The following is a 16,383-nucleotide window of genomic DNA, read 5'->3' as shown; positions in this document are numbered from 1 at the left end:
TGAGTAAGGTACCCTATTTTTAACTTTTAGCCTTTGTATGATTTGGAACTGTGCATGTCGCTTACCACTCAAAAAGTTTGAAGTAATTCATCGATTGAAAACAAATTTGATATGAACCTTTATACTGGCAACGCAATATAAAGTTTGGTATGATCCTTTATCCTGACAATGCTACATCAAGTTTGGTATGATCCTTTACCCTGACAACGCTAGATCAAGTTTTGTATGTTCCTTTATGCTGAGAACGCTACATCAAGTTTGGTTTGTTCCTCTATGCTGACAACGCTAAACTGAGTTTGGTATGATTCTTTATCCTGACAATGCTTGATCAGTTTTGGTATGATCCTTTATCATGACAACGCTAAATTGGGTTTAGTATGATCCTTTATCCTGAAAACTCTAAATCAATTTTGGTATGATCCTTTATCATGACAACGCTACATCAAGTTTGGTATGATCCTTCATTATGACAACGCTACATCAAGTTTAGTATGTTCCTCTATGCTGACAACGCTAAATTGGGTTTGGTATGATCCTTTATCCTGACAACGCTACATCAAGTTTAGTATGTTCCTTTATGCTGACAATGCTAAATTGAGTTTGGTATGATCCTTTATCCTGACAACGCTAAATCAATTTTGGTATGATCCTTTATTCTGACAACGCTACATCAAGTTTGGCATGTTCCTTTATACTGACAAGGTTAAATTGAGTTTGGAATGATCCTTTATCCTGACAACGCTGGATAAATTTTGGTATGATCCTTTATTCTGACAACGTTAGATGGAATTTGGTATGTTCCTTTATGCTGACAATGCTAAACTGAGTTTGGTGTGATCCTTTATTCTGAGAACGCTACATCAAGTTTGGTATGTTCGTTTATGCTGACAAGGTTAAACTGAGTTTGGTATGATCCTTTATCCTTACAACGCTGGATTAATTTTGGTATGATCCTTTATTCTGACAACGTTAGATCAGTCTTGGTTTTACCATTTATACTACCCAAACCTAGGTCAAGTTTGAGTTTTCTTTGGCAACGTTTATGGAGTTTTTTCTCCAGTTTGACTTAGAAATTTGCTCTTTAATTGCCTTACATTGGCGAGGCATCTGTGGCGTATGGAAACAATGTTAGCTTTAATGAAAATCTGTGTTTAGGGCAATTGAGCTGTTCCAAGACAGCAGAAATCTCAACTGCGTTAGTCTGCCATTTTTATGCCCTTTTGGGTGATGTGTGAGCTGCTACCTAGCGGTCATTTTATTCATAACCCATCAAGCCCCAACACCTGCTTCGCGTCCCTTTGGTTTACGTTGGCCACTCCAGAAGCCGGTTCTTACTTGGGCGAGTTGTCCTTCCTCAGCTAGGCAAATTTCACTCAGAGCTGCTGTCTGGGTGTTGAATCGGACCAGCACTCTAAAAACTTAAGGTGTTCTTCTATCTGTTCCATCAGCTGGTGTACTGTCCACTAGTGTGCGCATATTCCATTCACCGATGGTCAGTTGCGTCACACCCATATTCCAATCACCGATGGTCAGTTGAGTCACGTAATGAGAGTAGTAATTCTTAGGATGACGCTGTCTCCAAATATATCTGATTTTGAGCGAGATTTTTTATGATAAAAGTCCTAATTTTTCATTTGACTAAAAGTGTGATTGATATGCCTTCTTTAAGTATCTAATAAACCCAGTGTATGATAATAGATGCATGTTACACTGGGCACAACATTACGTGTTTTTGTTTCCGACTGGCTAGCATTTTTGACGCATGTCAAGCAATCTCGAGATTTTTAATATTAGGAAATTTTTATAACTAAGTTCTCGTTTTAATGCAATACCTGATTCTTGTACTGAAAATATTCACATAAAAGTGTGTATTACATTCGGAGTTGCTGTGTCGCTAGGCAATTGGAACATCTTCGACATTTTCTGCCAGGTCAAGAAAGACACACCTGAAATTTGTTTGTTTGTTTGTTTTTGTAGGGTTTAACGCCATTTTTCAGCACAAGATAGGCTATACATGGCGGCCGTTAGAAACAAATCAGCATGCCCATATAATTTATATTGTACTTTTATTTATGACAACGACATCAGAGGTTATTTCTTGATTTCATAGAAATGACACTGATGTTCCGATTGTGTTATAAACAGTCTGTTGAATAGTTTGCTGACACATAAGGAACAGTGTAAGAATAAAAAAGGGATTAGGGCAAAAAAGATACGAATTAGGGCAAAAAAGAGACATGACTTAGGGAAACAGATATACGAATCTGGGATAAAAAGATACAACTTAAGACAAAAAGGGATACAACGTAGGGCAAAAAAGGATAAGAATTCGAGCAAAAATGGGATACGAATGTGGGCAAAAAAGGGATACAAATTATGGGAAAAAGAAATACGAATTAGGGCAAAAAAGGGATACGAATTAGGGCAAAAAAGGATACGAATTAGAGCAAATTTATGCTTTTTTGAACATTCATATATTATAATTCCATCAAAATGACATTTTTAAAACCTGACAAACAGAAAAATTGCACAAAAATAAAATGTATTTTTATGACAGATGCTTATTATCTATGTTCTTTGATTTAAAGTTAGAAATCACTGGTTAATATCACAAAATTCAGGGTAGATAAGCTTCAATCAGTATTTAAAAAAAAAAAAAATTGTTAAAGCCTCCAAGCCGCCCTTTATCATAAATGTTACCTTTACCAATCTAACTAAAGGTTAGAAGGAAGGAAATGATTTGTTAAAACAGCTGACACAAAACCGTTTTTTGAAATAATATGTTACGTTTCAACTACATTCAAATATTCAATTTATAATTAAGAGTTGCCACCCCTTAATTCAGTCAGCGTGGTCGCTCGTAACTCCGATCATCTCTGGGAGTGCTCCAAAAGTAGCGATGTCATACATTCGACGGATTCTGTTAGTGACTATTATAGAAAGATTACATTCGTACGTGGCACACTACATTTAAACGTGCATTAGATAAAAATAAGACTCTTGTATATATTGGTGATCAGCTGGGGCGCTGGAATATGCACTGAAGCGCTAACTAGTGCTGAAGACAATGCTACATAGCGTGGCGTTAACTTCTTATCTTTGCAGCGGTGACGTCATCAAATCTTCCGTTATAGCTTTCGACTGAAATCGGTTTACTCACTGACGTCGACGAGCAACATCGGATTAATTCGTACACATGTGAAAAATGGCCCGGTTCCTCAATTCGAGGGAGAAATTACATGGGTAATAATGTGATGAAGCGTCGATATTATCTGATTTTAACGGAACCCTACGCTGTTTAGGACCAATGTCTTTCAAGATTCAGTGTTATTCAGATGATTTGGCATATATCATATATTTGCACGTAACGTAACGGTAGCACTGGGCTTTAATAATTGGCGAGGGAAAAAAAAGAAAACTATGGACTGACGTGTTTGTGATATTGGACTGTTGACCAGGAAGTATATGTCTAAATGATAACATATTTATGCCTGTTTCTATTACATAGTAAAGTCACCGCGACAGTTAATCGTGACTTGGTTCCTGGTACATGAAGCAAATATTTATAATGACACCACTTGACATATATGGTGGTTTAATATCGCTCATTTGCAACATGTAATGCCCTTTTTATCATCCTGAGTTATATTGATAGTTTCATAAGTTACACACACACACACACTCAAGATATATTTTTCAAGTAATTTTTCTTCCCACAAGTACGGAATGGTACCTTATTGGCAGTTATAACATACATTTATCTGGGAGAAGCAAAGACCCAGATCGGCTGTCACATAGTGCATTTGCAGATCAGAGTCTATGCTTATTAGTCCCAAGCAGAAGTAGAATGAACAACGTCGATCCTGAACTTGCTGGTACATTATGTGACGGTTGATATTAAATCACAGCAGTTAGGGATCTGACCATACACAATGACAGTTTCGTATTTGCACGCGCCAAGTGGCAAATACGAGTCTGTCACTGATCTATGATTTGTTGTTGTTGTGGGGTTTAACGCCATTTTTCAGCACACGATATGCTATACATGGCGGCCAGTATTAATGGTGGAGGAAGAACCCGGGAAAACCCCGGAAAGAACCACCGACCCACGAGAAGCTACTGGCAAACTTTCTCACATACAAACAATGGCTGAATCCGAGACTTGAACCCACGCAGACAGGTGAGATGGCAGTGATCCGTAAGAGCGCTTTAGACCACTCGGCCACTCGGGGCCCCGATCTATGATTTTTATCTGTTAAAAACATTTTTTCATCAATTCTCGTCACCCTGTTACAATCGTCATTGTTTACTCAATACTGATTACATCATGGGGAACTTATTTTGAAAATATAATGGAAATAAATATGACAAACTATTTTCATGATGTAGGTACAATTAGAGTGCAGTTTCCATTCGCAGAGTTGGGTCACATTTCATGAGGTAACCGCCCATCGTAAATATCAATAGCTGTCATTGAGAGCAATTAACTGATATGGGCTCGTTTGTCATTGTGTTACATTCCAGAGGGACGTAACTGTCAACGTTTTGAATTATTATAGGGCGATGTATGCTGTATCAGACCTCGGACCCAAATTTCTTCAAGATATGTCTTGAAGTAAAGTCAAGGCTTTCGACATCTGATTAGTTAATTTTAAAGCAAACTGAAATTTAAGTCAATCATATCAGCAAATATTAGTTGTAAGTTAGGTCCTGACTTAAGTTTTATGTCCGAAATCCAGACCTAGTCCTTGTTTCACTAAATTAATAATAATAATAATAATAATAATAATAATAATAACAACAACAACAACAACAATAATAATAATAATAATAATAATATAAAGTGGACTTAGTACAACGCATACTCGTCAGAAGCGCTATATTTGATAACACGTAAAACATATACAATGCCAAGTTTATAAAAAATAAACACTACGAAATTACAAATAAAAACACGTTGACAATAATTAAGGAAGTAAACATTATTAAGTCTTTAATTCTGTTATTGTACAACTTTCTTATTTCTTGGTATGCTACACGGATTTTTGTTTTCTTCAAAAATTTCAACATCCAAAAAGTTAAAATCCGTCAGAATTAATTGCATTTACAGGAAAATTTTCCTACTATTATTTCTGAGAGAAACGTGAGGATTTCTTAAAATGTTATATACAAGCTTTTCAATAAAAAAGTAATGGAGTACAGTAAAAATGATTTTTCATAATTTCTGCTGTATCATCCTCGGGGTAAATCTCACTATCACCAGAAGTATCATTAACAAGGTCAAAATTCTATTTTTAGATCTTGAGTGAAACTGCGTTTGTTTTTAGATATTGAGTGAAACGGGGGACTTTTAGATATTGAATGAAACGGGGGACTTAACGATATTGAGTGAAACGGAGGACTTTTGGATATTAGGTGAAACTGGGGACTTTTAGAGACTGAGTGAATTGTCAGGATGATGTGACTGGGTAGAACATCATGCTACTTGTCTGTGGCATGATTCCCCGGTTCTAGTCATCACTATAAACTGCCACAATGCAGACATCGTCGTAATATGACTGAATTTTTTTTAAAGCTACGTTAAAAATCCAAATAAATATAACAAACACACACACTCACAACATTTCAAGTAACGATATTTTCAACTAGGAAGTCTACAGAAACTTATTTTATAAAACAAATTTGCATTAATATAGTAGTATGTTTATGTATTGACGCAAAATATTTATTGCATTTCTGCATCTTGTGAGATTGTTTGGTTTATGTACTCGCTTAACGAGAAGAAGATTTACGACAATAAATATTCCTCACAGCTTTCATGGCTTGTTGTCATAACAACCAGTCTAGTTTCTAGTAAAAGGCGTAACGTTAAAGTGGCGCTATACAGTTTTGTATTTCGCATGGGTTAGAATTTTAGAGAGAAAGAATTTCCCCGGGTTTCCTCACTGGCTATACCGGCTATTTAAAAAGACCTTGTATATCTTAGGTATTGTTGTTCAAAGAACCTTTAATTCCCTTTATTTTGGTGTATGATTGATTGGTGTACTCTGGGTTATAGAGTATACAGCTTAACCTTACTCCAGATGTGCATCTTTCAACAACTGCTAGCTCCGCTTGCTCATTTTCACTTCCTGGACTTCACAGGTAAATTGTGAAAAAAAAGAGCCGATAACTTTTTTTTTTAACATTTTATATATGTAGTAATTCATTCATTGCACTTTCAGAAGCTGTTATTGTCTAGTTGGCAAAATTAATTTTCCCTATTTTAATAGGTGTTAAAGACAGTGTACTTTAGACTAATTCAGGCTGATTTTTTTAGCATAAGGGAGCAGTCATTTTAGTTACCAATGTGCTTAGATCATATACAATTGCAAAAGTGCAATATCCAAAGAAATGTCAGCCACATTACATCAAAGTAGCATAGAGGTATGCCATCTTTCTCTCCACTGTGCATGTTTAAAACGCAAACATCTTACAAACGTCACTCTCTGAAAAGTACATAATAACTCGTGAGCTTAGTCAAGATATAGGTATAACTTTTTGCCACCGAAAATTGTCCATGTCTGTTCGAAAAGGGCATTTTGTTGACTAATAACAGATTCGGCTAGTAAATGACCTTATGGACTGCTAATAAATGACCTAATGTACTGTACTGAATCTAATATTGTAAACGCTTTATGGTTGTATTTTTTATATATGGAGGCTGCACAAATTCACAATTACAATTTTCTTAAGTACAAAAATTTGCAAATATTTAAAGTAAGATTTTTAAAAGAAAATCAGATGAGAAAACTGTCAAAATTATAATTACGGAAAATGAAAATTAAACGCGAAAATTGTAAAAAATGTCATTACGGATAATGAAAATTAGATGATAAAATTGACTAAAATATCATTACGGATAATGCAAATTAAAGGGTACGAAATACTGCAGGATATGAAACAAGCGAGATAATGCATTAATTTTGAGTGATTAATTTCCACAAAAACAAGACACAGGGTTAAAGTGGTCTCGAAACAGAGACAGTTATATTCCATTTGATTTATGACACAAGGTAAGCGCAATATACAAATAAATACAGTTGACTACGTTTTTAGCCATTTAAGTGATATTTGGCGCATATCTCCGCATGACTGCCAATCCTGGTTTATTTTGACCTTTTGCTGAAGATCTTAAATGACAAATAATGTCAGGTTTCCATTCTGTTCACAAAATTGGACTCCCCATCTGGTTTTTGACAAATGCGACACTTTCTATTCTGTGATATGAATATGTCAACTTATGGAAGGCTGTCATAGGATGATTGTATAGTAAGTTTATATGGCGCATTGGTGTTTTTTGTTTGTTTTGTGTGTGTGTGTTAGTATTCACGTGTGAATTAAATCAGTTTCAAAAAGGCGTGCATCATGATGACAGCTGACTGCACGTGCATGTAACTAGTATATGTGCTGATTGATGTTGTTGTTGTAGGGTTTAACGCCATTTTTCAGCACATAATAGGCTAGGTATGGCGACCAGTATTAATGGTGGAGGAAGAACCCGGAAAACCCCCGGGAAGAACCACCGACCCACGAGAAGCTACTGGCAAGCTTTCTTACATATCCACATTAGCTGAATCCTAGACTCGAACCCACGCAGACAGAGGTGAGATAGCAGTGATCAGTAACGGAGAACGCTTTAGACCACTCGGCCACTCGAGGCCCCAGTATATGTGCTGAAAGGTGTTATATGTACCGTTGCAAAATCACACCCAACTTTGCTTGAAGATGCTGATAAAACATAGTCAAATTCGTGTATCGATCTGGAAACAAACAGGTATAATAAAGAGAAGAAATCATATTTGGGGGAACATAAAAAATTATTTTCCTAAAATGTATTTTTTTATTTACTTATTGATACAGCAACACAGTTCATGCAACTGGTGTAGATACTTTTCAGGCATGTTTTCACCAGTGAACAATTTTTAAAAAAGGTTTAATAATATTCGCTTTCGTAAAATAAATGCTTACTTTGAAACTCCAAATGGCGTCATCATAACGTCATCACTATGACCACAGTCACTAAATTGCAGACGACTCGACCAGCAAAAAAATTGACTGCAGACAGGCGCGTAGCTACATCATTTTTCGTTATACGCATGTATAGAATGACGATGGCATTCCCCTTGTCGCGTTGCTAACAAAAGAGTGGTTGCGTATTTTCATTGTAAACAATGGTCATGTAATCATGGAGTGATTTTTCTCATATGAAGGGTCATTGCAATACCAATGAATCATTAAAATAACTGGTTTGAAATACATTATTTTCTTCTTGTCAAAATGTATATAGGCAGCTAAGTGCATGGTAGAATGAGGCATGCTATAAAATCACCAATCTAATTTCACGAAAGAGACAATCCTACAGTTATCATAATCTTACCTACGGAGTCAGACCTATACCAATCTACAAGTCTTACATAGAAATTCGCGACAAGCTTTGTTGAACGAGGTGTATCAATGTGGCAATATCCTTGTATCAGTATCGGATTTCACGCGCAATTGATACCCATATGTGTTGTTATACCCATTCGTTTCCCGGTCAGCATCGAGTTTGTATTACTATAAACATGTAAACCAGGCCCGGCCCTAGGGCATGGCGAACGAGGCAACCGCCCCGCGCTCTCAGGCAATGCAGTGATTTGCTAGGGGTCTCGCGCTCATCGCTTGCTGCCTTGGGCCCAGCATGCTACCTTGAGCCTCGCACATCCTAGGGCCGGGCCTGATGTAAACCATCAAGGCTTTCCACCGCACTGGATAGAAAATTTTCGAGGAAATAAATAAGAATTGTTCTCTTGTTCCAATACATTGTATTCATTGAGAGCGATCTAAATAACACATTGTATTCATTGAGAGCGATCTAAATAACACATTGTATTCATTGACAGCGATCTAAATAACACGTTTTATTCATTGAGAGCGATCTAAATAACACATTGTATTCATTGAGAGCGATATAAATAACACATTGTATTCATTGAGAGCGATCTAAATAACACATTGTATTCACTGAGAGCGATCTAAATAACACATTGTATTCATTGAGAGCGATATAAATAACACATTGTGTTTAGAATATGAGTAATCTGATACCCGCCAGATATTTGGTACTTTCTTTATTCCTAAGAAATGATTAATATCACACAGAACGCTTCCTCAAACAGATTATTTCTCAACAGATCTTAGTAACTTATCTACTGCGAGACTCATATCCGTTTTACATCAGCTGATCTGGAGCGCGCCACTCAGGAACGTGATTTACATTCGGGACAACCAGACTATTTCCGGGACACCAAGTCATGCCTCGAATGAATGCAGTGCAGTACTTTACAGGAAAAAAAATCGTACATTTTGTTTTCAAGAAATGTCTTCACAGACAAATAAGCCCAATCTATTCGGATTACCACGGTTATTTATACAACTGGATTGACGCTCAGCCATTTCCTTCAGGTTGTGAAATAACTTCGGCAGTAGTTATAGAAAAACACATAAATAAGAAAGGTCTGAACATCGCTAGGCCATTTCCGTCAGGTCAAGAAACAGCTTCTTAAGAAGTTGTAGGAATACATATCAATTTGATGCGTTTGGCGAATCGTCTATTTGCGGAGTCCACCACACAACAGCATAGGCCGCGATCATTCCAGTTGTGACTTTGTTTCCTTCCGCTGCCATATTGTTCCTTGTCAACTAAAGTAGCTCAGAATATAGTTCTCATTGGCGACCATTTATATTGGAGGCTCTTTTCTTGACAACGGAAAATGACGAGGATGTTCCTATTGTAATTTGGTATGTTTAGTGATTTACCGATGGCGGAGTGAACCTCTGGTTTTCAATATGGCCGCAACTTAACGCTACTCCTCCTGAATGGAAGGTCATATTGGCATGGTGTCTTGATCAAAAGACTTCTTATGACGTCTGGTTGGTTCTAACAAAAGTGTTGTTGATATGATAACCAATATGGCCACCAGAGTGGTCATCTTGAAAATGTTGTTATCGCCACGGTTTTCACCAGATGACTTCTTATGATGTATTATTGGTCCTAAATGAAATCGTACCAATGTGATGCCCGCTGTGATTATGACAGTGGCCTTCTTTTTTTCAATTTTCCTAATCGTCATATATGAAGGTAATATGGCAATAGGATTTTCACTAGATTTCTCATGATGTTTCCTGAATCCAAAAGGAAAATGGTGTCGAGCTGATGTTCAGTATGGTCACAACTGAGGCCATCTTGAATTTTTTCTATCACTACTCCTTCTCAATGGATAGTTGCATCAACATGGGGTTTATACTAAACAACTGCTGGTGCTGTCAAGTTGGTCCTAATTGTTCCATTCACACATTCATTATGTCTGCCATAGTAGCCATCTTTAAAAACTGACCACTATTCAGCATAGTGTTTTCACTGAAAGACTTCCTATGAGGTCTTGTTGGTCGTGCATGAAACTGTTGTCGATCCCAAGAAGGTTACCATGTTGTGGCCATCTTGAAAATCATGTTATCGTTGCTCCTCCAAAACGGAAAGTCAGCATGGGGTTTCCGCCGTAAGACTTCGTATGATGAATTCTTGGTCGTAAATGAACATGGTGATTGACATTAAATACGTCCACCACAGCAGCTAATTTGAAAATCTTGACGTTGCTGAAGAATATCAAATATGTTTCAAGACTCGTCCGTTAAAATGAAGATTGGTCTTATCTTTAATTCCTAGAAGTTCTTGTAATGCATTAGAGCATCAGTTCTTTCAAGGGACTCTTGTTTACCGGTATTTTAAGAGTTAGTACCATGCACTAGCAGTGATTACTTACGTGTGAAAGAAAATAAAACTGTATCTAGTTAAAAGTTTTTGCTTACTTACATTGCAGCAGACGGCGCTTCTTACTAAATTTAGTGTTATGCTTAAAGTCGAAACTATTTCTTTTATATAAAAAATTGTTTCACAACAAAATGTTATTTAAACTAATGTCATCAAAGCTTAATACAAGAGAAAGTTCTCAAAACTGGCACTTCGTCGCGGTGCTCTCTTAATGTACTCACCTGACAGGTTTATTAGTACGTGTACCTGACTGTATCTGATTCATTCTTACCTGTATTGCAGTTGAACTTCTATTCTGTCAGCAAGCAGAGGAATAGTACAACTACCACAACAAAGTCTGTGTGACCTAATTATAAGTTGTTTTAATATGTCTACAAAGTTAACCTTTAATTAGGATACAAAATAAAAGATCACTGTAATTAACTGCATTCATGTAAACAACTCTTTACTCCAGCTGAAATCGCACATAAATTCAGCCTAAAAAATTATGTATCCACCTGTTGAAAAGGAAGGACAAATGCAAAAATAGCTTTGTGACATATGATTTCCTTTTTTTATGAAACATATTTCTAAACTAAAATACGATGAGCAAATTTATATATATTGTTGATTAAATTTGTTAATTTAATTATTTTATTTTTAATTAGTTTTTCTATTTATTTTTAGATGATGATAAATAATCTAAATGTACAATTCCAAAAGCAAGATGGCCGCTGCAGTACGGAACGCTACCTCGATGCCAACTTCGTTCCAGACTTTTTGATTCCCTTTTATCAGTTCCAACATCCGAACATTATCTCTGTTTTACATCACTACAGTGGATCGACAGGACGATTTAAAAAATTTGTAGGTCTTCTAATTCCACGAGCCACAGATGTGCCAGTTATCATGGCAAATAGAACCACGTTCCTCGTAATGAAGGAGTATCCAATGACTTTAAAAATGTTTTTTGTGACATTAAGAGCTGTACATCCCGAGCCTAATTATGGACTAAATCTGACGTTTCTGATACATTTGCTGTATCAGCTCTTGTCAGTGGTGTGCTATCTGCAATCTCAAGATGTAATACATAGAAATATTAAATCTGACAACATATTTTTAGATACACAACTTCGACCTGTTTTAGGAGATTTTGGACTTGCACGGAGTTTACGTGATGTAGATCACACCCCGCTGCCGTCTAAGACAGGACTGGAATCATGTGCGAAGAGTGCTCATGCATGGACACCTGAAATTTCACGATTTAATAATACGGGACCATCACTATCTGATGCAGTAAGTCTTATTATTATATGCTCATTTTTTCCCCCGTATAGAGACAGCGGTATACAGTAATCATTATAGGTTACTGCATTTGTATGGAAAAATATGAAAGAGTTTTGGGATGGAATACTGCACGACCTTGGGAGTGCAGTATATCCTTCCGACAAAACGAGTTCATATTTTCCCATACAAATGCAGTAACCTCTTTATTATATGCTCATTTTTTAAATTCTACCTAAGGTTTAATTATATAAACAAAATACACTACAAGAAACAATAAGGATTTTCACCACTAAACTTTTTATAGCATCAAGTTGGTGTTAAGTGAAAATGGCGTCTATCTGACGTTCCAGTAGTAAACATTGAATTTAGAAAGATAACACTGAAACAGACTTGTATATGTAGAAGCCCCCAGTGGTAGTCCATGGAATTTAAAGGGCATACTTTTAATATAACTATAATGAAAATATACCTTGGATGCAGTGCGATTGTTTTGTGCTTATTTTTCAAACGTGGAGGGGGACGGGCTGTCTTTGATCCGAATGCGTGAATATTGCGTAAATAAAAAAAATTTGATGATCACAAAACTTTAAAAAATTGGATGACCTCGTATCAAGAAGTAGGTTATTCATTGTAAATTACTAAATAGCAAAATTTTATTTTTATTACATTCTTTTTATATATTCATGAAAATGTATTTATAAAGAAATGTATTATTGCAGTACAATACACACAAAGTGTATTGACCATAGTCCACTCCTGTCTTTGTCGCTGCCACTGCTTTACAGAAAAATATTACACTTCACTATACTATGTAATATGCAAGGGTTAAGATGGAGACAGGCCCAAGCTACACTGTCCTGTCAGATGTTAGACTGATTTGTGACCCATGGAGTTACCACCTATTGAATTCCTTTTTGCATATAGTTGAAAACACAAGATAATCCATAACTTTACCATGCAGACGAAACTCATTGATGTGGAGTCGAGTGTAACTTAAACCTGGTGAGAGTATTACAGCCATAGTTGGGAAATTACACATAACTCATTTAACTACACTCAAATGACCCTTTACCAGCATGATTGTAATATTGTCAGTCAGACAACGTTGTGTTACTACTTAAAATTCAATAAAGAAATCACTGATTTCAGATGAGTCTGAAGGACATGTATGACAGGGAAGACATGTTCGCTCTTGCTAATATGTTTTACTGCCTTCTGAGGCTGCAGGCGGATGCAGAGGATACTTTTCCCGGGTCTTCAGTCAATGTGCCCCACTGCAGTGAGAAGGATATCCGCATGCTTCCGTCTACAATTCCAGTAGGTGTCCGACACATCCTGAGGCAGCTGGTTCAAGACAATCCTGCCGAAAGCATTACAGCCAAGAGAGCTTTACTTAGGTGCAGTATTTTTTTTTTCATGGACACTTTGATTTGCACAGGCAGACAAGGGGCATGTTTGGAATGTCCCATTACGTAAAACACATTGTATTAAAATATTTTATGGTACGCAATGTTCTTCACAGGCCAACAAGCTGTAATTGTCCCCCTATAACTAAAATGGTTTCATTTTGTCTTATATTTGATGCTGTAGTTTACTATTTTCAAAATGGACTACATTTCTTGGTATCTTTTTTATGTATATGGACCTGCTCGTAATCTTGTATGCTTTCACTTGCCAGCAATTTTTGACAATATATGACTATGAATTTGCTACACATTTGGCAGATGATGCACTATTAATAAATGTAAGTATGTCTCCTCCATAGATATACACATAAAAACACACATAACGGGAATTTTTACATTAGATATAATGTTTGTTTTTGCTTAAGACTAAAACAGTCACAACTTAAGAATATTGATTCTCTTGTTATCAAAGGCAGTTTTAAATTAGCTTTAATTCTTGGAATACGTATTTCCTTGCTATATATTTTGATATATTGTCTAAAATTTGTTTACATGTTGTGTTTTCTAATAATCTTGATATTGCCCTTTCAGAATTCCTTGACCTAGTCCAAAGTTGACCAATTTGTCTTCAAGTTCCAAACGTACAAATATCTGATTGGTTGATTTTTTAATAATCAGACTTTTTGGCCAATCAGAGTGTTCGGTTCTAGACTAGAAGTTAAATCAAGAATAAAATTCTGCTGTGAAATCATGACTTGCTTTTATTTTCTCTTGAACAGTGCAGGCATGATTCTGTTTGCCCCACCCAAGGCTACAGTGAAGAACCAGGAGGATGCACACCACTATTGTCAGGCCAGGATGCTGAAACTTCTGGCCATAAGGAAAAACTCTGAGTAAGAGATCAAAGAAGATTTAAAAATTGAACTTCATATTTTAGAGGATGTTTGACATCATGAAGTTTGAAAATGTATAATGCATGAACGGCTATTCTAGTAATTATACACTGCACAAAGAGCTATTCTAGTAATTATACTCTGCACAAACAGCTATTATAGTAATTATACACTGCACAAACAGCTATTATAGTAATTATACTCTGCACAAACAACTATTATAGTAATTATAAACTGCATGAACAGGTATTATAGTAATTATACACTGCATGAATATCTATTATAGTAAATATACACTGCATGAACATCTATTATCATCATTAAACACTGCATAAACAGCTATTATAGTAATTATACACTGAATGAACAGGTATTATAGTAATTGTACTTTGCACAAACAGCTATTATAGTAATTATACACTGCATGAACAGGTATTATAGTAATTATACACTGCACAAACACCTATTATAGTAATTATACTCTGCACAAACAGGTATTATGATAATTATATACTGCACGAACAGGTATTATAGTAATTATACACTGCATGAACATCTATTATAGTAATTATACACTGCATGAACATCTATTATCATCATTAAACACTGCATGAACAGCTATTATAGTAATTATACTCTGCACAAACAGGTATTATAGTAATTATACACTGCATGAACAGCTATTATAGTAATTATTCACTGCACAAACAGGTATTATAGTAATTATACACTACACAAACAGCTATTATAGTAATTATGCTCTGCACGAACATCTATTATAATAATTATACTCTGTACAAACAGGTATTATAGTAATTATACACTGCATGAACAGCTATTATAGTAATTATACACTGCACAAACAGCTGTTATAGTATTTATACACTGCATGAACAGCTATTATAGTAATTATAAACTGCATGAACATCTATTATCATCATTAAACACTGTATGAACAGCTATTATAGTAATTATACACTGCATGAACAGGTATTATAGTGATTATACTCTGCACAAACAGCTATTATAGTAATTATACTCTGCACAAACAACTATTATAGTAATTATACTCTGCACAAACAGCTATTATAGTAATTATACACTGCATGAACAGGTATTATAGTAATTATACACTGCACAAACACCTATTATAGTAATTATACTCTGCACAAACAGGTATTATGGTAATTATACTCTGCACAAACAGGTATTATAGTAAGTATACACTGCATGAACTGCTATTATAGTAATTATAAACTGCACAAACAGCTATTATAGTAATTATACTCAGCAAAAACAGCTATTATAGTAATTATAAACTGCATGAACAGGTATTATAGTAATTATACACTGCATGAACATCTATGATAGTAATTATACACTGCATGAACATCTATTATCATCATTAAACACTGCATGAACAGCTATTATAGTAATTACACACTGCATGAACATCTATTATCATCATTAAACACTGCATGAACAGCTATTATAGTAATTATACACTGCATGAACATGATTATCATCATTAAACACTGGATGAACAGCTATTATAGTATATTATACTCTGCACAAACAGGTATTATAGTAATTATACACTGCATGAACAGCTATTATAGTAATTATTCACTGCACAAACAGGTATTATAGTAATTATACACTGCATGAACAGCTATTATATTAAATATACACTGCATGAACATCTATTATCATCATTGAACAATGCATGAACAGCTATTACAGTAATTATACACTGCACGAACATCTATTATAGTAATTATACTCTGCACAAACAGGTATTATAGTAATTATACACTGCATGAATAGCTATTATAGTAATTGTACACTGTACAAACTGGTATTATAGTAATTATACTCTGCATAAACAACTATTATAGTAATTATGCACTGCATGAACATGTATTATAGTAATTATACACTGCATGAACAGGTATTATAGTAATTA

At 35.4% G+C, this 16,383-nt stretch overlaps 1 protein-coding gene across 4 annotated transcripts in view; it reads left to right on the top strand.

The window, feature by feature from the left end:
* Positions 1-16,383, top strand: part of LOC149781049 (uncharacterized) — an 89,620-nt gene that overhangs the window by 66,165 nt on the left and 7,072 nt on the right. For all 4 annotated transcript variants that reach the window (XM_089938181.1, XM_089938179.1, XM_089938180.1 and 1 more), the window contains 3 exons: positions 11,519-12,127; positions 13,268-13,515; positions 14,304-14,417. In XM_089938181.1, coding sequence (XP_089794307.1) covers positions 11,519-12,127; positions 13,268-13,515; positions 14,304-14,417 — 971 coding nt within the window. The remainder of the gene's footprint in view (positions 1-11,518; positions 12,128-13,267; positions 13,516-14,303; positions 14,418-16,383) is intronic.

Source organism: Sinohyriopsis cumingii, chromosome 16, assembly GCF_028554795.1.
Source record: "Sinohyriopsis cumingii isolate HCF-2022 chromosome 16, ASM2855479v2, whole genome shotgun sequence".
Lineage (NCBI taxonomy): Eukaryota > Metazoa > Mollusca > Bivalvia > Unionida > Unionidae > Sinohyriopsis > Sinohyriopsis cumingii.
Note: the sequence above shows the minus strand (reverse complement) of the source record. Positions and strands in the feature narration are given on the sequence as shown.